At 36.1% G+C, this 24,107-nt stretch overlaps 1 protein-coding gene across 1 annotated transcript in view; it reads left to right on the forward strand.

The window, feature by feature from the left end:
* LOC111154496 (pyrophosphatase (inorganic) 2) overlaps positions 1–24,107 on the forward strand; it is an 88,562-nt gene that overhangs the window by 22,115 nt on the left and 42,340 nt on the right. Inside the window, exons 5-7 of the mRNA XM_022514123.1 lie at positions 92–211; positions 8,685–8,771; positions 14,243–14,369. Of these exons, the coding sequence (XP_022369831.1) occupies positions 92–211; positions 8,685–8,771; positions 14,243–14,369 (334 nt within the window). The remainder of the gene's footprint in view (positions 1–91; positions 212–8,684; positions 8,772–14,242; positions 14,370–24,107) is intronic.

Here is a 24,107-nt window from a genome sequence, read left to right on the forward strand (position 1 = left end):
CATAATAGCAGACAGATTTAAAATATACAATTTGAATATAGGATTAATCATTTCTCATCCTCCTCTCTCCTTTTTTCCATGATCTACATAGATTGCCACAAAGGAGCCATTGAATCCCATTAAACAAGATATAAAGAATGGCAAGCTACGCTATGTGGCAAATATCTTTCCTCACAAGGGTTATATCTGGAATTATGGTGCCCTCCCACAGGTAACATTTTTGTTATAATGGTAAAACTTCTCTGTCTTCTGAAAAAATTGCCTTGTAAATCCTGTGAACTACTTCAATTTAAATTGGTTCTGAGGGCATGTCAGTTTGAGAGATTTGTAAATTTAAAATTTTTTAATGTGGAGTTTTATTGTATCAATAAATTTTTTTCAAACTATATATATGTCTCTACTTAAGTTCTTGGAGTTAGGCATATAGAAAACTTATATTTGGCATTTGAACACATTTCTTTCTGTGGGCTTGGCAGTTAAGAGTCAATGAAAAATGTTTTACCCACTTTATCTTCAGCGTTTCTTTGAATGTGACAAGTTATGCTTTTATATACAGTCATATATGATAGCATCCTATCATATCCCTTTTTGTTTTCTTCCCATGTTTCCTCACCCTTGGGAAAGGGTATCTCCTTCTGATCAAATGGTATCTCCTACTGATCAAATTATTTAGTGAGTAAAACTTGGAGTATGCAGAATCAGAAGTTTGGGTTTAGGAGACATAGAGAAGCATCTGTTTTATGATTATAAAAGCCATCTATATTAGACTATCTATCTGGGTATTTTAAGTTTTATATTTTATTTTATTTTAACATTTTGCATGAAATTCCAAAATGCTTTTGGGGAAATAACTGAGAAATAGGAGTCTGGCTTTATCCCACTCAAAAAACCAGCTGCCCATTTAGAATATTTACAGGAAAAGAAGAGAGAAAATTGTTTTCTAAGGGGTCAGCTGCCTTCGATGCTTTTAGACCACCCACATGGATACATTCTTGGTTAAAACAAGCACTTCTAAAATGATGTATTAAGAATGAGAATGTCTGTTGAAAAAATGAAGGCAGGTGTTCTGATTCCCCAGGTGCCTAAGTAGACATTCTGTTTGACCTATCAGTAAAAGGGTAAAAGAAAAAAATTTTTTTTAACCTTAGGGGATACTCTTTGTAGGAGAGGATATATGGATGAGGAGAAGGCCAAAGAAGCAGTTGGATTGGAGAAAGACTAAAACAGAGACATATAAAGTAGAGAAGGCAGGGGACAAACTAAAGTTCATATATTTGTTTATTTCATGAAACATTTATTAAAAATTTTTGTGCTAGGTAGTGTATAGATGGTGGGTGTACAAAGAAAACTGATACACAAGACAGCACATAAGTGAGAATATGGGTTTTGGAGCAGATGACACTTACTAGTAATGTGACCTTGGGTAAGTTTCTTTGTCCTTCTGTGTGTCACTTTCTTCATCTGTTAAATAGAGGTGATAAAGTACCTAGTGCATATGGTCTTATTGAAGTTAAATGAATTATTACACAGTGATCTTAGAAGAGTGCCAAGAGTATAGTGATCACATTATTATAGGTACTGGTATTTTTATTATATGGTCTTCCCTCTAAAGAAATTCATAGGGGGTGATCAACAACTAAACCACTGGTTACCATGGAGCGTAATAAGTTTTACTAATTCATCTACTAGTTCTCAACTTTTGTAGTTTTTCTACCTAAAGTCCTGATGAGTTTTTGTACTCCTCTGGATGTGTTTGAATTTTCAAGATGCCCCTACCTACTATTATAGTAGTCTGTTAGGTACAGTAGTTTTACTGTAGACTCTAGCAGTCTCTTAATGCATCCTGAACTGTTGCCTACCGACATTTAATACTGTCTAGCATCCAAAATAGCATTTTAAAGACTTAAATCTCCTAATGTTTTGCTCATGTGAGAACCTTTTTAGTGGTTTCCTATTGCCTCAAGAATAAAATACAAATTCTTTTTTTTTTTTTTTAAGATTTTATTTATTTGAGAGGGAGAGAGAGCATACAAGCGGACAGGGTGGGGAGAGGGAGAAACAGACAACCTGCTGAGCAGGCAGCCTGATGTGGGGCCTGATCCTAGACCTTGGGATCATGACCTAGCTGAAGGCAGATGCTTAACTGACTGAGCCATCCAGGTACCCCAGAATACAATGTTCTTAGCATGGTTCCTGAACCCTGCCTGATTTGGCCTCTGCTTCCTGCTCCAGCCTCCTTTTACAGCGTTTGTCTTTCCTCATTTCCATTCCATCACAGTGAGTGCTTTAGTGTTTCTAATTTCCTTTTTTCCTATACCAAGATTGCACAGAGCTGTTCCTTAGTATATACGAGAGCAGTGCCTGATGTTTGCCAGGCAGTGCTTTAAGTACTGGAGGTAAAGCAGTGATAAGAATGACAAAAATCCTTCTGGGTCTTTTATTCTGGACAGAGTGACCAACAACAGCAAAAAAAGAGTAATAAAATGTATAGTGTGTCAAATGGCGGTGAGCATGTTGGCGAACAATAAAGCAGGGAATGGGACTAGGATATATTGGGAATGTTGTAATTTTGATTAAGGAGAAGGCCTCCACGAGAAGGGGTTATTTGAGTGAGGACCTCTAGGAAGTAAGGGGACAAGTAGATTGCACATCTGGGGGGGAATGCAACAAGAAACGGGACGTATAAAGGTCGCGAGGTGGAAGCAGGCCTAGTGTGTTTGAGTAACAGAAAGACCAGTGTGGCTAGAATGGACGTGAGGAGGAGGAAATAGACCTCTAGTCTCTCTGCCATTTTTAACCAGAGATCTTTACTATCTTCTTAAACCTGTACCGAAAAGAGAGAGAGAGAGAGAGTGTGTGTGTGTGTGTGTGTGTGTGTGTGTGTGTGTTAGTTTTCAGCAAAAGAATACATGAGGTTGCAGAGAACTTATTTACCAAACAGTAAGTGAACTGATGAATGTTTATGAAAAATTGAAATTAGACCAGTTGTTTATGGGAAAAGATAATTGTACCTAATATCTTTTTGCTTCATTGTCAGTATCAAGACAGAATGAGTCTGGTAAAATGATAGCTAGCCCCTCGTCCTATTTATATTTTTTATTTCGTCTCCAGTTTCTCAATCTTCTTTGCTTCCTCACTCCCACGCTGGCCTTCTCACGATTCCTCTTGTTCTCCAGGCACACTCATGGTACAGGTTTCATCTTTATTGTGTCCTCCAGCTTGGAACGGTTTTTGCCAGGAGTGCACATGGCTCACCTCCTTAAATGTTTGGTCATAAATCACCTTCTTCGTGATGTCTGCCCTGAAAATCCTTTAGAATATAACCTTGTCTCCTGCTTCCCTACTTTATTTTTTCCCTTTTCTGTAGAATCTACCAACTTCTAACATGTTCTGTAATTTGGTTGTTTATTATGTTTATTGTGAATTTTTTCCAGCTAGAATGCAGACTCCAGGAAGACAGGGATTCTGTCTTTATTGTTCATTGAGGTCTTCCAACTAACTACTTAGATTAGTGCCTGACACCTAGTAGGTGATTAATAAATATTTGGGGAATGAATAATGAATGCATTTTGTGTATTACATTTGTTTCATATGTGTCTGTGGGTATTAGATTTTGCTGTTTTCTTATGATTTGTCCTGTAACAGAAGGAAATTTGTTCAGAACTGTTACCAAGCCAACCATGCTTGGAAGAACAGTAAGCAGCAGCGTTTTGCTTAAGTAGCAGCCTCTTCCTCAGCTTGTGATTCATCAGCGTGCTGTCATTATTTCAGATCTCTAGCTGTCTAGACTGGTGAACCTTAATAACTTCCCCCTCACTAGCAGTAATGCCTTCCCCAAAGTTTGGGTTTGGCCTGAGCAAAAATTTTCTTTTGTTTGCTTTCCCCAAGTTGTATTTCCGTGTATAATGGATTATTCAGTGTTCCAACTTCTGAGTGAATATTTGGAAGACCCATTATGTTAATGGACTGGATAATGTTAAAGGACTAGAATTACAAAATTTAAGATTTCTTTAATTTTTTTGTTTTTGTAGTGCAACAATCCTTTTTTTTTTTTTTAAGATTTTATTTATTTGACAGACAGAGATCACAAGTAGGCAGAGAGGCAGGCAGAGAGAAGAGGGGGAAGCAGCCTCCCTGCCGAGCAGAGAGCCCGATGTGGAGCTCGATCCTAGGACCCTGAGATCATGACCTGAGCCGAAGGCAGAGGCTTTAACCCACTGAGCCACCCAGGTGCCCCGCAACAATTCTTTTTTAATTGAAGTATAGTTGACGCACAGTGTTACATTACTTTCAGCTGTACAACATAGTGATTGGACAGCTCTGTAGTTTATGTTACACTCACTTCAAGTGTAGCTACCATCTTGCCATACAATGCTATTACAATACTGTTGACTCTATTCCTGTGCTGTACTTTTATTCCTGTGACTTACTCATTCCGTGACTGGAAGCCTATCCTTCCCACTCCCCTTCTCCCATTTTGCCAACCCTCTCCACACCGCCCCCCAACTAAGATTTCTTCAGTTTTAATGGAATATTGTGTTTTTATTTTGAACTTCATTATAAGTCTGGTTCATTGACCCCAAGTAGCATTTAGTACCACTTACTAGGTTTGTAACCTGGGATCAGTGGCTAAATCTCTCAGGTCTATTTCTACTTCTATATCATTATACCACCTCCCCCACAAGGTTGTTGTCAATACTGAATGAGATAAAGCAAACTGTTTAGCCTGGAGGGAGTTCTCAGTAATATTTCTCAATGGTGACACTGTTGTCACTGATAATAGCTGCTGTTAGTGAGACAACTGGCAGTGGCTTTTGCTTCACATTGAATCTGTTAAAGTACATGTGCATCCTCCTTCCCTTGAGCTGGTTATAGGAATCCTGATTAACCAGGAAGTAGTTCTCAAGAAGCACTTGTATAGAGAGCTCTGTACAATTCAATGATTTTTTTGACATAAGGACCAGAGCATGGTGATTATAAATGTATTTATTAATATTTGTAGCTTGTAAGGTAATGATCTCAGACATCTACACAAGGATGAGAAAGATTTGTTTTAGGCTAGATCAGTAATCTGTTTTCTGATTTATTTTCTTAGCTTTATAGCCATTGTTTGTACCAACATTATTTGTATTTCCATTGATAGTTTCTCTTTTTATTTATGATTTTCCTGGGTTCATGCTAAAATTTTTCTATATATGTAGCATATATAGGTATGTACTGGTAGGTGTATACCTATGAGTCAGATTGCTTAATTGTGAGCAACACACTTCTGTAACTCTGCTAGGTATTCCCAAATTCCTTACAAAAGAAATTATAACAATACACACTCCTACCAGCAGTGCATAGTGTGCTAGGTGCCTTACATCCTTACCAGTACAGTTGACCCTTGATCATGAGTGTGAACTGCATGGGTTTGAATCTACTTATATAGAGATTTTTATGGTATAGTACTGTAAATGTATTTTCTCTTTATGACTTTTTTTTTTTAAAGATTTTTATTTATTTATTTCTCAGAGAGAGAGACACAGCAAGCGAGGTAATACAAGCAGGGGGAATGGGAGAGAGAGAAGCAGGCTTCCAGCTGAGCAGGGAGCCTGATGTAGGGCTTGATCCCAGGACTCTGGAATCATGACCTGAGCTGAAGTCAGACACTTAACGACTGAGCCACCCAGGCGCCCCTCTTTATGATTTTCTTGATAACATTTTCTCTAGCTTACTTTAAGAATATAGTATATAATATGTGTAACATAAAAATATGTGCGGTTTATGTAATTGATAAGGCTTCCTGTTAGCAGTAGGCTGTTAGTAGTTAAGTTTTTGTGGAGTCAGAATTTATATTCAGATTTTCAACTGTGCAGGGGTTCAGCATCCCTAACCCTGAGTTATTGGAGGGTCAGCTTTATTTGGCATTATCATATTTTTAGGTTTTGGACATAGTGTCTCATTATACTTTTACTTTTTATTTTTCTATTTCTCTTTCTCTTCCTATTTTATATTTCTATTTCTCATTATACAATTTACTTTTTATTTTTCTAATCAGACTAGGTATCTTTTCATATATTTATAAGTCATTCATGTTTTCTCTTTGTATGACCTGTTCTTGTCTTTGGCCCATTTTGTATTGGGTTGCCCTTTTTCTTACTTAGTTGTTGAAGTTATTTCTAAATTTTGGATGCTAATTTTTTTTTTTTACTTTTGTGAAGCAAATATTAAGATTTTGGAATTTCCTCTTGTGGACATTGAGCTTTTTTAGTTGTTTCTCTGCCTAGCTATACAGTTAAAGCTCCACAAGGGGGCATAGTTGAAGTTTTAATTTTGTCAAGATTTCCTCTCCTAGTGCTTGCTTAAAATTATGCTATATTTTCAAGTTAAGTTGGAAGTTATTTACTGTGACTGTCTTTTGTAATCTGTAATGGAGGCCTGTGCATAAAGCAGGACTAGAACTAGAACCAGTCAGTTGTTTTTGTGGTAAGGGAAATCATGAAGAACATGCCTTAAAAGTATCAAGATTGTATAGCTTAAGAATTTTGTACTTATATACTTACTTCCTTGACAGGAGGAATAAATTGATAAATAATATTGAAAGTGGAGTTCTGAGACCAATTAATAAATGGGAAGCACCCACCAAAACCAGATGAAGTATAGCATGTATGTAGACCGTTTTTGTCTCAGTTCAAGGAAGGAATTTCTTAAAATTACTGCTGATCCAAATGGACTAAGTTATCTCATGAAGCTTCCTCTTCACTGGTAGTATTCATGTGGATAATGAATGACCACCAACAGTCCTAGCACTCAGGGCTGGGACACATCTAGCAATTGTCTTACAGAGGCCATTTTTTTAATAGGTGAGGAAACTGAGATCCAGATGTTTGGGCCAAGGTAGTTTGTGACGGAAGTAGAACTAGAGTCTAGGCAACTTCCTTTATGTCAGAGTGACCTTAGCTGTCACATTTGTCCCCTTCTGAGGGTGGGAGTAAAGTTAAGGGAAGTTTAATAGAGGGTTCTTATATAAGGAAGGAAGACCCTCTCAGATATTTTCTGCTTCTGCTTCTAGATTCTCTGATTTCAGTCTTATCTCAGTCCCATCTTGGTTTCTTTAGCACATCAAGATTTTGTAGCATTTGTGACAAATGCTGTACCATTTATTAACTTGACATTCTTCAGGGTATTGACTATGTCCTCTGCATCTCTATTCCTAAGTTCCCACCCAGATTGGTACTCAATAAATATTTGCTATGTGAATGGATACCTACTTAGGAGATTTTGTGAGTGAGAGAAGGTATTTAAAAGAAGAGAATCATGAAGAAGAATAAGGTTATATCTGAAAGTAATTCTCACTCAGTTGCTGTTGTAATCTAAACTTGGGCATTGTAATAGGATTAATACCTTGAGTTCTCATCCCATTGCCACCATTTAGAAAATGTGAGCATTGGGCAATTTAAATTCTGTGTGCTTCAGTTTATTTGTCTATAAAGTGGGTCAACCTTCTTCATTGGGGGGGTGTGTGTGTGTGTGTGTGTAGTTGTGTGTATCACTTAGAATATGTCTCTCCCCTATAATCAGTATGTAAGGTTAACAATAAGTTTATTCTTCCTATATTTTATTATTAATATTAGTATTTGAGGTAGTAAATGTTGTTTTACTGAATTTTTTTTTTTTTGCAAGGTGGGGTTCAGTTTACTCCTAAATATATTATAATTTGGGCCAGAAGGAAAATAATGGAGTTTATCTAGGGTTTAGCTGTAAATAAGAGTATACTTTTAAAATTATCAGTATAAAATTAGAGGAACCAAGCTTGGATAATCTAAAATTATCTCTAGATAACAGTCTTGAGGTGACACAGTCTCTGCATGTCTTGTAATGTATATCTAAGGAAAATAATTTTAGGGAGCTTCTGCAGTTCCATTTAGAATCAAGTAATTATGAGGCTTTTTGGGAAGGATGGTGCCTAAGGGATATTTAAATTTGATAACAAATTTCTCTTACGTTTTTCATTTATAGAAATGCTCATGTGCGTATTTTGTAACCAGCAGGGTATAATCTTTTTAGAAAACTTAAGGGTTGACATCTTTTCATGCTTTTGTCAAGGTTTTGAGATTCGATGGCAAGGTAGAGAATTTTTTAAGTGGAATGAAATGAGACAAAAATAGATTCTTCTTTTATTTGGTGTAGATTCTGTCTTGTTCTTTATGAAGGGAAAACTGGGTTTCTTCTAGTAGGAGTCATTTAAAGAATAGAAAGTTAATTTTCAAACACAGAGCGCCAGACCTGATGCTGTTACCATGTCAAAGGAAGCAGTGAATGATGGAAGCAACACTTTCCGCAGCTCCTGGAAGCAGCGCAGATGGTGGAAACCTCTGAACTGAAACTTGAAAAGGCAACATGAATTTACATGCCGACTCAGCTTGGAAAAAGAGTATGTTTGGAAATACTGCCTACTTTCAGATGTGATTATACAGAAAAATGAGAGATGGAAGGAGGAAATACTATAAATCCGTCTTAATTATTATGATGTTTAGGGTTGTACTGGCATGTTGGCTCAGAGCCTGTGTAATTTCTGAGGTTTTTCCCTTTGGATTACTACTACCTGTAAAACTTCGTGCTCATGTGGAAAGATTAAGATATATATTATAATGAGTATTAACCTACATTTCTGCCTCCTCTCTCCCCCTTTTCTTTTTTAGACTTGGGAAGATCCCCATCAAAAAGATAAGAGTACAGACTGCTGTGGAGATAATGATCCTGTTGATGTTTGTGAAATAGGCTCAAAGGTTTGTTTTCTAGACGGTGTTATTCTATGTGTTTTAGTCTGTTCATGCCGTAAAATCTCCTTTCTCTTCGGGAGGCACCAGTTTCCAGGTCTCCCCGGGCCTGGCCTATCAATCCCTCTGATACGAGTCCCTTTTTGTATCTTTCTTTCCTTCTCTTACTCTAGGGGTTGCTAAACTTCAGCCCAAGGCAAGTGAAGTATAGTGCACCATCTGTGTCTGTCAGTGACACGGTTATGCCCACGCACTTATGTATTGTCTGTGGCTGCTTTGGTCCCGAGGTTGAGGAGTGGCAGCAGAGACCGTACCATCTGCGAAGTCTAACATAACTACCGTCTGACTTTTTATAGAAAAACTTTGCTGAGTACTGTCTTCAGCTTCGTTAGCCATTACCCAGACAGGAAATTCAATACTGAATAAAGTCAACTTGGACTCTTGATGTTTTTTGTTTTGTTTTTTCATTTTGTTTTGCTTTGCTTTATTTTCCTTCACAGATACTGGTTGGGTTTTTTGTTTGTTTGTTTTTTTAATAAATTAAAAGTTTGTGGCAACCCTAAATTGAATAGTTCTATTGGCACCATTTTTCCAACATCTGCTCACTTCGTGTCCCTGAATCACATTTTGATTTTTTCTTTTTTTTTTAATGTTCAGTTAGCCACATACAATGCTAAGGAGGGCTTGTGTTGTGATTAGCACTGGGTGTTATATGCACTCTTGTTTTTGTGTCTGCTTCCAGGTTACCAAGACCTACTGGGGAAGAACAAAACCTACAAGTTCATAGGTTGCTGCTTCTTAAGAATTCTTTGTGTTTTGGGTCCATTTTTCTATTTTCTACTGCATTTATTACTAATATTTGTTGTTCCCTGCAGACATTCGACTCCTAGCACTTCGTTTTCACTTAACAGCAGAACATTTTGTCTTTAAATTTTGTTGAGCCCATAGGAACCAACAGATAAGAGCTCCCTCATCTCTTCCTTTTGGACTACCACACTACCAGGGTTTACAAACATTATTTCTTGCCTTTCTTCTCTTATTGTGAGAACTGTCTTTCTTAGGTAAGACCTGGGCTTCTACCTGTGCTCTAGATCTTGTCCCTTCCTGACTCGTGAAACACAGGATTTTCTCATCCCTTCCGTGTTCTCTATTCACAACTTCTCTTTCTTTATTAGCCTCCTCCCCTGTACCTTCTTGCTCTTCACCTGAAGACTCATAAAAAGAGTTTTCAACACTCATCTGCATCTCCTACTTTCCACTTAATGTTCAACCTATTTCAAAATTGTTTATATGCCCCCAGTATTTCTGTGAACTGCTTTCAAAAAAGGTCCCTGCTAACTTTCTTTTAGCCAAATCTGGCCGGCTTATTTCATAGGCTTTGTCTAACTTGAACTTACCATGCCATTTTATACTGTTCAATCTGTCTTCCTTCTTGAAACAGTCTCCTCACTTGACTTTGCTTATATCATACTATCTTGGTTGTGCTCTAATTCTTCTGCTTTCTTGGTTTGCTTTTAAGTCCTTCTCTCTAATTCTCAACTATTGTTTGGCTTGAGGGTTGTGCATTTGTTCAGCTCTTCTCTAATTGTATCTCCCTGGATTTTTCTTCCCTGGGAACAGGTTCTTTTATTTTTGCCTACTTTCATTTTTATCTTTGACCCAAATTCAATATTTAGGACTTTTTTTCTTTCTCTCAGTAATATTTATTGTTTGGGAAAAGTGTAGTTATATTATGGAAATAAAATCAAGCATAAACCTTCCCTCATAATCCTCCTATCCCAATAAATCATACAGTTTTTTAAAAAGATTTTATTTAGTTATTTAACAGAGAACACAGGCAGGGGGAACAACAGGGAGAGAGAGGAAGAGAGAGAGAGGGAGAAGCAGGCTCCCCACTGAGCAGGGAGCCAGATGTGGGCTCAATCTCAGGACCCTGAGATCATGACCTGAGCCAGAGGCAGATGCTTAGCTGAGCCACCTGGGCTTCTAATCATATAATTTTTATCTTTCCATGTTTTCTTCTTCTTGGGGTAAATATATAAACATTTTTATTTTGTTGGACATTTTTTCCAGTTTATTTTCTGTTATACAGTTAATATAAAGGTTTTCCTGAATATAGCTTTTCCTTTTTAATTTCTTTTGGTAGAACTTGATATGGGAGGCAGGGTTCCTAGAATGGCCTCTCAAAGATGCCTAATCCTGGAATCTATGAATATGGTAGTATCTCATTCTCTTGGTTATATTATTTTACATAGCAGTTTACTTTAAAGAAGTATTCTCCTGGATTTTCCATGCAGATCCAGTGTAATTAAATGAGCCCTTAAAAGTAAGGAGCTTAGTCTTGCTGCTGGCAGAAGAGGAACTTGGAGGTTTAAAGTGTGAGAAGGACTGATATTCCATTGCTGGTTTGAAGATGGAGAAGGGGATTATGAAAAGGAATGCAGTTGGTTTCTAGTTGCCTAGAGCAGTCCCTAGTTGACAGCCAGCAAGTTAATGGGGACCTCAGTCCTACAAGTATAAGGAACCAAATTTAGGTGGATTCATTTTTAGAACCTTCAGATCAGATTCCAGCCTCTACAACACCTTGATTTTGGTCTTGTCAGGTAGTAAGCAGAGAATGTAGCCATGTTGTGCTTGGATTTTAGTAGACCCATGGAAACTATGAGACAATAAATTTACATTGTTTTAAGGCTATAGGTTTGTTATAGTTCATGACAGTAGATATATGGTATAACAGGCTTTAAGCGGTTTACTTTCCATGGTTTTTACTTTCCATGGTTTCCTTATATTGTTTGGGTCCAGCTGCAGTTTTAGCTCATTCAAGTTGAGAATCAGCATAGAGCTTTTGTTGTAGACCACTGTTCTCTTCTGCTCATACCAGGCCCCTGAGAAGTTAGCAGTTGACTGGTGTGAGCTGATAAATACATGTAGAGCCCAGAGAGAAAAAAATATTAATATTTGTAGGAGACCTTTTATGTTCTAGTTCATGTATGTGTTATAGCCTTTGCTCTTCACTTTAAGGAAAAAGTGATATAATCTCCATTTCACTGTTGAGAAACCAAGTTCTAACATAATGGTGGGAAATCATTTGCCTGATGCCACCTTTAGAAATGGTGAATGAAGAATTCAGCTTCATAATATTTGAGACTTAAAAATCCTCTTTTTTGAAATCTTTACATAATAGCTAGAAAAGTGGTAAGAACCCTAGTCTGATTCTGCCTAAAACCTTTGAGGCACACCTACATTGTTTTAGAATCTCAACTCATTTTTCAGTGGTAGACCCTGCTGGACACAGTAGTTTCCTGGGAAGGGTAGATTGGTAGTTCTATAATTAAACTGGAAAAATAGATTTCATCTTCTAGCCAGTACAGTTTATTCCTTTAGTTAATGAGACCTGAAGTACCATTAATATTAAATAAGTGTTAATCACCATCTAAAGAACAGTTTGGTCATTGTTGGTATAGTGCTCCTTTCTTTTGTGTCTGGCTGTGTGAAGAGTCCCTAAATCATCTGTAAGGAACATAGTGGGAGAAAGCGTCTTTGAACACTATGTTGTAAATGGATAGAGGGAAGGGAGAAAAGTCCTGAAAGTTGATAATAGAGTTAGAACCACATATATAGAAATTTTAAGGTTGTTGAAATTCCTTGAGGGATTATGTGTTATTCACTTGGTAGTCTAAAACTATGTGTTCTGCCTACATTTGTTGAACTGATATAGAGTAAATTGTAGAAAGTTCATAAGAATTTTACCATTTGTTCTTAAGTTCTTATTCTGAGTTTTTGGTTTGCCTGAGAGTTTCCTTTCCAGTCTTTAAAGGTATTATAGCAAGACACTGGTTTGTCTAATCCCTTTATGTTGCTTATGAGATGGGAGAGCTTGTATCATTCTGATAAAACTTAGTAACTCCCAGACATGCTTCCTATTTGCCCTTGTAACCATAAACATCTCAAATCTGCTCTTATGTTGTATGAAATTTCAAAGTAAATTATTAATTTTTGTGAATAAAAATAAAACAGTTTGCATTGTGCTTTTAAAAACTATACATAATTCCTTAGAATTCTGATATGACACCCCTACCACCAAAGTCTTCTGTAGGGTCTTCATTGGACCTGTTGACATTTTGAATCGATAATTCTTTTATAGGGGATGGTCCTATTCGGCATCCTTGGCCTCTTCCCACTAGATGCTAGTAATACCTCCCCATTTTTGACAATCAAAAATGTTTCCAGACATTGCCAGATAGTCTGTAGAGGGCAGAATTGCCTCTGGTTGGGAACCGGTGATCTAGTTTATCGCTGAGTTATCCATTGTGTCCAGCCTTACACTGGTAATTATGTAGAAACTTCAGATTTGAACATTTTTGTTTTATAAAGGATCTCCTGGCATGAGGTGTGTAAGTCTCCCTAGTAAGACTGGAAACCTTTGAGAACAGGCTTCTTTCTTTCTATTGAGTAGTGTTTAATATAGTGATGAGTAGTAGAGCGTAAACATGTCAGTCTGGTTAATATAGTTGTGCATATTTCCCTAAAAGTGAGATTTTACTTCATAAAGTCACACTAATCTTTTGTGTAATTAGTTGCAACTAATTACAGATTCATGTAGACTTATATTAAGATTTTAAATTCATTTTGCAAATGTTCTGAAAGGATTTATTTGACTTCATAGTTTCAGATCTGTTTCTTTTCTTTTCCTCTCAAATTTCAAGACGCAAAAGTGACTTTTCTTTTGCATACCTTGCTTTCCAAATGTAGAAGCTGCTTTTTGAGTCATGAAGGAATTTGTTCCAAAGCATGTGTTCAAATTTTGGCTTGCAGTGAAATTCTGTAGAGCAAACCAAACCTTTAAAAATAAAAGGATATAGAAAGGATGCATGCATATAAACCTGTCATTGGCAACTTGAGGGAACCACTGAAATAACTTTTTTTAACACATGGAACATCTGCTTCAACATCATACAGTTTCTTGATTTCCTTTAAAATCTTTTTAAAACATTTTGTGAAACCTGTTTTATCGGTATTTTAACATGTTAATTCTTTCACTGTCATTCATCATGTTCTTAAGGCTGTATTCTAATATGTTAAAAATTTACTTTTCACTAGTAACTGATAAATGTGGTTGGCAAAAAAGCAATTTAGAAGGATTTTCAGGTCTCTTTTTTATCCCCAACCAGCAAAAGCAAGGTTTAAAGTATGTAATGATATATATGGCTTTATTTTCTGTTTAGGATGAGTTTCTAGACCTAGTACATTAAATTTCAAGATATATAAATAACTTCAGTTTCCAAAAAGGGATCAAGAAACTTAATTCTAAAAGGGAATTCTGTCATGAAAGGCTTTATGACTGTTTTAAAATTATCTTTAATTTGTAAAGCTTTATTAAATTTCAGTCTATAGTGCTTTTAATCTTTCACATGGGCTTTTATAATGTATGAGTAAATTTCCAAAACCTTGCAAATGCTGAATTTCTTTTTTCTTTAAAGGTTCTTTCTTGTGGAGAGGTTATTCATGTGAAGATCCTTGGAATTTTGGCTCTTATTGATCAGGGTGAAACAGATTGGAAAATAATTGCTATCAATGTGAATGATCCCGAAGCCTCAAAGTTTCATGGTAAGTCTGTAACTTCCCAGAAATAGAAGTAAATCAGTATGTCATTGGAATTCTTAGAATTTAGAAGGGGCTCATCTGAAATACAATGTATATATTTGGGAGTTAAATTTGTGTGTTTTTTTTGTTACTCAGTCTCCATCCACAGAATGTAAAGGGTAGTCAGTTATGATTGTGTCTGAGTTGGGTCATAAAAAGAGAGAAAAGGATATAGGAGAACAGGTGGTACTTCAGACTAAGAAAGTACACACTACGGAATTCCTTTCTCCTTCCCTCTATTCCCTCCATTCCGTTCCTCCTCCCTCCCTTCCTCCCTTCCTTCCTTTCCCATCTTCCTCCTCCTCCTTTTTTTTTTTTTTCCTTAAATCTCTGTTTTGTGCATTTGGGTAACAGGAAGAAAACTAAGGGAGTAGTGTTGATCAAGGACATAAGCTGTGCAAAAATGGGGGGAAAGGCAACTGCTCTTTGACACAATTTTGATGTCCCAGAAATAGGTTGGTATGATAAAGAGTTGACTTTCTTTGGAGTTGGACAGACCTCAGTTTGAGTTCTTTGCTACTTCCTGCCTGAGTGACTTTGGGTAGATCATTTAACCCCTTTCAAATTCAGGTTGGTCACCTATAAAGGGAGAGAGTTATACCTACTTGTGAGCTTGTTGACAGTAAGAGATGATTTACTAAAAGCATCTGACTGTCATGTATCGACTGTTAAAAATATGGCCACTATTATTATTCTTTGACTCTTTCCCCCCTATTTATCTACCTTTTTTTCTTTCAGTTTCATTCTTTTTCAGGTTCCTGGTTCCCTTTACACTTCAGTTCTTATCTGGAAAATACATCATTTCTGAATTGACTAAAACTCATTGACACTTAATGTGTTAACCTCTCTTAATTTATGTGCATTTAAAAACCTTTCCTTGTGCATGGAACAGCCAGAGATTTTATGCCATTCTTGCACGTAATTGAGAAAAGAAAGGGTCTGGTAAGGTGAAGTACAAGTAACCTCAGGGGCAAAACTAAAGCAGAAAAACTACAATTAAAATAGAGATTTGAGTCCATAACCATATATATTTCTTGTCCGTCTTACTACTTACCTGGGTTTCTTTATTACTATATTTTTCATGTATACGTATGTGAGAAGAGGAAAATACACAGTTAACATTTTTTTAATAGGTTAACTGCTTCTCAGTTGAGAACTGGTAATATAATGGTGCAACAGCGCAGCCAAAACAAACCCACTAACTAATCAATTTGTGATTTGACACCCTGAAGTCATGAAACTCTGCTAAGGAATTCCCCCTTGAAACTGGAAAGGCTGAAAGCCTGAATGAAATGATTTGTTAGGTGGAATACACTCTTCTTTAACCCAGTCTTGTTGTGGATACGATTTAACTTTTTAAACTCTCCGCATATGCAAAGCATTGGTACCTGTTCTAGTGCATATTACTATTCTTAATTTAAAAGGCGCTCCAAGGTGGGACGCCTGGGTGGCTTAGTTGGTTGAGCAGCTGCCTTCGGCTCAGGTCATGATCCCAGCGTCCTGGGATCGAGTCCCACATCGGGCTCCTTGCTCATCAGGGAGCCTGCTTCTCCCTCTGCCTCTGCCTGCCATTCTGTCTGCCTGTGCTCGCTCTCTCTCCCTCTCTCTCTCTCTGACAAATAAATAAATAAAATCTTAAAAAAAAAAAAAAAAAGGTGCTCCAAGGATTTAAATAATTTGCCCAAGTTTGCACATCCATTAAATAGTAGAACCATGATTTGAACTCATTTCTGATTATAGTGTCCATTGTCTACCTCTAGTACTGTATGAAGCACTTCATACTTGATTATAGTAATACGGTTTTTCTAACTAGCAGGATTGAAACCAGATTACATAAGGCTAAGTACCTTACCTCCTTCTTGAGTTTCCTAAGGATTAGAATGAAAAATTTTAACTCTCTTTTAACTTTAATTCTGCTTATATCTTGAATGGAGATGACTTTGCACTTTGGCATCTTCTGAATTTTTTTAGTGTATGCTTGTACAAAAAGACATGCAGAAATACTGAAACTTACTTAGGTTGAGATGACATCAGACCAGAATAATTACAAGAACTGGTTTTGAAAGAAAAAAGGACTTTTTTCCATTCCACTAGAAGAAACACGTATCCTTGTCACAAAAAATAGAACAGTGCTTCTTCAAAATACATTTTAAAAATCCTAAAATTAAAAGATTAGATGAGTGTTATTGACATACTTTGCTCTGAAATGGTATGCTTACATTTGTTTTGTATTTATTTCCTGAAGGAGTAAGGTATACAGAAGGAAAATGGATATTACTTACTTGAAGGATATTTGTATAGTGTTCACTCTGGATAGTACCTGAAGTAATAACTCTTATATATCTAGAGTTTGTAAAGTAAGTTTTGTAGTTTTAGGAGTTGTGTTTTCTTCTATTACTTCCCATTCTTTTTACCTTCACATTATTTTTATTGTTTTTTTTAAAGGTTTTATTTATTTATTTGAAAGAGAGAGATCACAAGTAGGCAGAGAGGCAGGCAGAGAGAGGGTGGGAAGCAGGCTCCCTGCTGAGCAGAGAGCCCAATACGGGGCTCGATCCCAGGACCCTGAGACCATGACCTGAGCCAAAGGCAGAGCCCCAACCCACTGAGCCACCCAGGCGCCCCTTACCTTCACATTATTGTAATGGATTCTACATATCTTTTTTGAATTTTCTTTCTTATTTTACAGTGACCCAAGGAATAGATGTAGGTACAAAGTAAAAGGCTGAAAAAACTGTAGTATAAATTTTTTTTTTAAGTAATGAATCATGGAATACTGGATACCCGACAGAGGAGCCTTTATTTTTAATTCAAACTCAAGTTTTGATTTGTATTTACTATGTCTCCAAACATTATCCAGATGTTCTCTCAACTATTTCAGACAAAAGAAGAGTTTTTGTTGTCCTGCTGCTTAAGCAAATGTTAATGGACAGATATCATTCTTAAGCTTAACTTTTTTCTTCAATACTTAGCCTGGTGTTGTCTGTGTTTTCATTAACACCTATTAAAGAGGTGGGCATTAGAGGGGATGAGAACGGAGAGATGCTTAGGATAGACGTTGAAAGCTTTCTAAATTTGTGAAGGAATTTTTTAGAAGATCGGTTTATGTGATTTAATTACACTGTTTAATAGCTTTCTCTTATAACAATTAATCTATCTTCTAAAGGCACCTAACTTATAATTCAACAGGAGCTTAAGTATTGTAAGCACATAACTTATTTTATATGATGTTACAGGTTAAAAATAGAACTTCTGCAGGGGAGGGGGGACCTTAGCATTTCTTGATTTTGAGATTAGATGAAATGCCTATTGTAACAACCTATGATTTTATTACGATAAGATAAAAATGTATATTTGGTGTCATATGATTAAATATTAGCTAGCAAAAATATTAGCTAACAGATATTAAAAATTTTTGCTGTTCTGTCTCTACTGTACATCTTTGAAAATTAACAATATGTAATCTTGAATTTGTCAATATTTTTAAATTTTTTTAATGTGTCCCTTTTAAAATTACAACAAAGGATTGTGGATGGTATTTTTAATTATAAAAATAATCATATACTTGGAAATAAAAACTCAGAAGTATAAAAGAAAGGTATATGAAATAAAAAGTAAAATTCTCCTTCCCACTTCTCATCCCCTGTCTGACTTCTCATCTCTTCCTCCCCATGTTTTTAGTTCTCCTGAGTGGTTGCTTCTCTACTCAAACCATTGTACTTACACCTCTCTTTCTTAATTTATGTTTTTTCCCTTTTGACTCAGGTTGCTGCTTTGAAAACCAAAGGAATTTAACTTCTTTTTTTTTTTGGAATTTAACTTCTTAAACATTTGAATTTTGTTACCATATTTCGTCTTCGATTATCATAATAACTCTAAGCATTACACGTTGAGCTCTATTTATTGCTTCATTAATTTTGAACAGTAACTTGTGGTTGCTGTATAGAACTAGGCCATTGAGGTTTCTGTGTTCTTTCTTTTTTACAGACCAGTTTCTCTGAACTGTATGTTAGCTTTGTATGTCTAAATTTATAATGTTTAAATTCTGTTCTTTAACTGTTTTTTATGTTTGATATCTTGAATCTGAAAATTGAAAAATAACAACTAGCATTTACAGTCTTTATGTGAATATTAGTTACCTCCTTTCTCATACTTCTTATTGAAAGACCAGTTATGGACATGAGAGAACAGCTTGCCACACAACGATCATCACAGGGCTTCTTTTAACCGCCCTGGCTTAATAGTTCTATTTTTTCTTAGATTCTTTCATGTCCTCTTTTTTTGTTTTCCATTTTTATTGTTGGCCAGTATACATTTCCCAGAATTCTTTAAAGAAAATGCATGGAAGATTGATTCTGAGTCCATACATGTTAGAAATGTCTTTTTTGGTCACCTTCTCCTTAAATAACTTTGATATATAATGCAGTAACTTTAAATATAAATTAGTATATATGAATTGATATTTTTAATCACAAAGGAGTAAATGATTTTATGACAGTTTAAATGTTTGCTGTCTGTATACTTCTTGGCATTTTTATTAGATGGATCAACAGGAGAGATTAAAACCAAGTAGGAAAGAGTAACTACCTGGAATTTTAAAAATTCTTTAGTTTTCTGAGGATGTGTGTAATACAGAAATTGATAGAGAATTTTTAAATTACCTTTTACACACTTTCATTGTTACTTAGACATTTATAAAAATAAATCCTTGTTAATTTCCACTACTTTAAGAAAAAGAAGCTGTTTTTGACACGATCAGTGCCTATTTTTTTCTTTTTTGAAAACAGAGAAGTCTGTTTTAATTTATAGACAGTATGTCCTTCCACATTTTCATATATAGTTTTAAAATTAAATTTTTTTTTGCTTTATTAATTCATTGAATTATGATTCTGCCAGGACGTTTAGGGTTGTTTTATTATGAAGTAACTTTTTTGATCCAAATGAATGTATGTGCAAACTTTGGTAGACTATAATAGCCTCTTCTAATATTTATAGTTTTTAATTTTGACGTGACTAATTTGAAAGTAGCCATCGCATCAGAGAACGTATTTCAATTAGAAAGAAGCTTTTGCTGGCTATAGTTCTATAACTTTAATCTTATTATTTGAATCTTCCAAGTTTTGCCTTCTGAAACTGGAGTAGCCACTGTGAAAATCTAAAAATAGTCTAAATAACATTTAAAAACAAATTCTTTGTACTCCCTGATAGAAAATCGGTCACTGTGGCTAGCTCATTAACACCTGAAGAGCACCTAAGACCATTTAATACGCTGTAATTAGGTTCCAGGCTCTAATGCTCATAATGGTACCTTAATGGCCTGAAAGAGTTAAAAAGACTCCCAGGGCTCCTACATTGTTACTAGAGAATGCCTTGGCCATTAGAGATAATAGCGCTTGGTTATCAAATAAACAAGTTCAGAGCTTTTTAAGAAGATTGAAATGCTAGGGCATGTGTAATTTCTCTTTTGGTTAAATTAACCACTTTCTGTAATGTAGAGCTTCACATATTCTCCAAACAGATGTTTTAGCCTCTTCAGACCTGCCAGTGATGCCTGAGGACCTTATGTCAGGTGAAGTAACATATTAGGAGGTAATATAGGCCCAGAAGCCACTTCAACTTTCAGAGTGTTAAATAAATGAAAACTATTGTTAGTTCTCCTCTTTATTTAAATGTTGCTCATGCAGTGATACTGTAGTTTTATAAAATGAAAAATTAGGAAAAAAATTGAAATCAGAACAATTATGTTGATACAGATACATTCTGGATTTAATAAACTGCATGAGTGAAAAAGGGATTATTTAAAATGAGGCAGTTGAGAATTTTTCAAAGGCAGGCATCATACTTGTCTTAGAATTATCATAATGTATATGTATTTGATATACATACAGTTTCAGCTTACATGTAGAAAAATTTAAAAGTCAGGGCGCCTGGGTGGCTCAGTTGGTTAAGCGACTGCCTTTGGCTCAAGTCATGATCCTGGAGTCCCGGGATCGAGTCCCGCATCGGGCTCTCTGCTCAGCAAGGAGTCTGCTTCTCCCTCTGACCTTCTCCCCTCTAATGCTCTCTCTCTTTCTCTCTGTCAAATAAATAAATAACATCTTTTAAAAAAAGAAAAGAAAAATTTAAAAGTCAAATAAAACTATGTAGTTCTCTTTATGTCTTTCAAGACGGTAATAAACATGTGAAAACTAAATCTGTTTGGCTCAAATTTTCATTTTCTAAATGAACTTCTAGTGTCCCTGCAATTATTATTTTAAAAATAAGCAGTTTAACATGGTGTTTGATTTCCTTACTTTCTAAAACAATTTAATACTGTTATTTAGGGGAGAAATAGAGAATAGCATAGAAATCTTAAAGGAAAATATTTGTGTTAACCTTTATAACCAGGAAGAATAGAGTTCAGTTTGCTTTTCTGTGCATGTACTCTTTGGCACAAAAGAGGACTAGCATGTCACCGTTGTCATCCCAAAAGCTCTAATATTTCTGCAACAATTCCTGCATGTTTAGTAACTATGCTGTGTTCTTCTTGTGGACTATCTGTCTGATGTTTACACAAGCTCAAGCAAAATGTGACAGTGTCCCCTCCCCCCCCACTTTGTTTTTCAGAGTAAGAAACTGAGGCACTGCTGTGGGGTTGGGGGTGGTTTGTAACTTGTCTAACGTCATACAGGGAGCCACTGGAAACCATTTGGTTTCTAGAGCCCATGGTCTTCACTACATCTCCCCACCCCTCTGAAAACTGCTGGGGTAATCAGATGTATCCCTGGCCTTGGACAGTGTTGCTCTCTGGGAGTACTGATCATTGGCTCTGAAATAATTTTGGCATCAGTGGGATACTTGTGATTAGAGGTCCCGGGAAAAACATGGCTTTTTTGATCTTCATTCCTCTGATTTCATTAATTGGCATACCTTAATAGGCATGGGTATGGAAGGATGGGGCTGGGAGGGGGCAATTTGAGGAACAGGGATGAATTGAGTGAAATGTACTATAATTAAGAATAGAATTAAATTACTGGGAACCTCTTACTTCTTTTTGAAACCTTGACGTCTTCCAGTGCTTTTTAAGTTTCAGTCATATTCCTGGGATGTGTTGGAAGAGTAGGGGATCCTCTCTTGTGTAAGTTACTGACCTTGGAAACATCATGTAACTCCTGGAAGCTTTAGTTTCTTCATCTCTAAAAGTGCAGGATTGATTCTCTAATGGGAAAAACCCTAGGGATCATTTATCAATCTCTAAATTTTGGTTCTAGGAAATATTTTTAATTCATTATTTTCAGCCTCTTTTCTAAATAAATTATCTTCAAAGATAATGCTGAAGGAAACTGTTAAATTAAAGGATTGTGAGGTAGATCTCTTCGGGACATTGGCACTTTTTTTTTTTGAAAGATTTTATTTGTTTATTTGAAAGAGAGAGAGCACATGCCAAGCAGGGGGCAGAGCGGTGGGAGAAGGAGAAGCAAACTGTGCGCTGAGCAGGGAGCTTCAATCCCAGGACCCTGAGATCAAGACCTGAGCTGAAGGCAGACACTTAACTCACTGAGCCACCCAGGTGCCTGGCATATCTTACGCTAAGGTAACTTTTAGATGATGGAGCTGGAACTTCATTCGAGGGCTTTCCAACCCAAAACCTGAGTATTTAGCCACTTTGTTATATGCTTCAAATTAAAATTAGATTAGAAAAATACTTGAATTTCTGCTATGTACAAGGCACCTAGATAGTTTTTATTTTACTGGTCATATAAAGTTTCTTGTGAAATGGCAATGAGAATTTATATTTTTGGAAAAAAAATCTACCAGCTCTTTTCCAGGAGGTTTTTCTGATACAGTACAAATAGGCCTCTGTGTAGAATTACCTTGTTTGGTATGACTTTTTTTTTGATGTATGTTAATTTCCATTGTTTTTCATGATATTAATGTATTCTAATAGAGGTGTTGATAAGAGTAGAATTGGTAGAAAAGGGTAATGGAGAAGGAAAAGTCAACAAAACGAGGGTTGCTGTCTCTCAGTCTGTGCTGTGAAGCCTGGATGTATAGAGCAGTGTGAAAAAAAAGCTGAATCAGAGATCTGAGTAAACAGAAACTATTCAGGCTATTAATTCACTGAGCTCTAGCTCAGTTTGTGATAGTTAGATATAGTAGATAGTAGTTAGAGGCTAGAGTTTCTAGCCTCTGTGATGCAGAAAATGCAGTACGTGTTATGGAATGGAACTGTTGTTTCTTGTGAATGTTTGTAAGAAATCATTAGAAACATATGTTCTTGCTTCCCACGGATTTTGTTTAGAGTCCACTTGCGCACATACTAAGCTCTGAGTGCAGCAGGAATTGGAAGGAGAGCTTTGTGCATTTGCCTCATTTCCTTTGGTAAAGTCCCATAGAATTGGAAACTCTTTTCTTTCTTTCTTTTTTTTTTTTTTAAATCCTCCCTGGACAAAATTTCAAGCATGTGACCATTTCCTAATTTTTTTCTCCTTTAAATAATGTGAGCAAAAAGATATGGCATTACATTTATGTTACTGGTTTTTATCTAAAAATAAAAACAAAACAATCCTCAGCTTATTATATGCTTCCTTCCCTTCATGTTATGGTTTGGTGGAAATAAACCAGATAAAACCAGGGTTTTTATTTTTTTTCTCTAGATGTTCTTCATGGAAGTACAGGTGATTCTTAGTTTGGGGATGTGGATAGGAAGTAAGAAATGTGCATCTGTATGTATAGTTTGATAAAGCTCCTTGGGTGATCTTCTAGATTTATCCAAGTAGAGAATCATTCTATTAGCTTATCGTCTGCTGGTTGGATATTCAGGTCTTGAAATCTAGAATAATTGATAATAGATTTGATATACATTTAAGTAGGAGATGTAATCACCTAATCAAATTTGAGGCTATCCCTCCCCCGCCACACACACCTACAGGTGTCACCCTAGATTTAAAGCTAATGAGGTTACTCTATCTTTTGAGATACTGAGCAAATTTTGTAACCCCAATTTCCTAATTTGTATGAAGGACATAAATAATACCTAATTTACAAATTTTGAAACTTCAGTGCAATTACCAAGCATTTAAAAAATTTGTTTTGCCAATCTGATAGATGAAAAATGGTATCTTCATTTAACTTTGCAATATTCTACTTAGTGCGGGGATAGAGGGTCTTTCTCATTTATTTATTAGCTATTATTTGTATCTTCCTTTCTGTGAATTGCCTAGGCATATTGCTCACCATTTTTCTTTTTTCTTTTTTTTTAATTTTTAAATTTTTTTATTAACATATAATGTTTTATTAGACCCAGGGGCACAGGTCTGTGAATTGCCAGGTTTACACAGTTCACAGCACTCATCATAGCACATACCTTCCTCAATGTCCATAACCCCACCACCCTCTCCCTACTCTTCTCCCCGCGGCAACCCTGTTTTGTGAGATTAAGAATCTCTTATGGTTTGTCTCCCTCCCGATCCCATCTTGTTTCATTTATTCCTTTCCTACCCCCCAAGCCCCCCACGTTGCCTCTCAACTTTCTCCTATCAGGGAGATCATATGATAATTGTCTTTCTCTGATTGACTTATTTTGCTAATCATAATACCCTCTAGTTCCATTCACATGGTCACAAATGGCAAGAATTCATTTCTTTTGATGGCTGCATAGTATTCCATGTGTGTGTGTGTGTGTGTGTGTGTGTGTGTGTGTGTGTGTGTGTACACACACAC

Source organism: Enhydra lutris, unplaced genomic scaffold, assembly GCF_002288905.1.
Source record: "Enhydra lutris kenyoni isolate GAN:26980312 unplaced genomic scaffold, ASM228890v2 scaffoldscaffold3, whole genome shotgun sequence".
Lineage (NCBI taxonomy): Eukaryota > Metazoa > Chordata > Mammalia > Carnivora > Mustelidae > Enhydra > Enhydra lutris.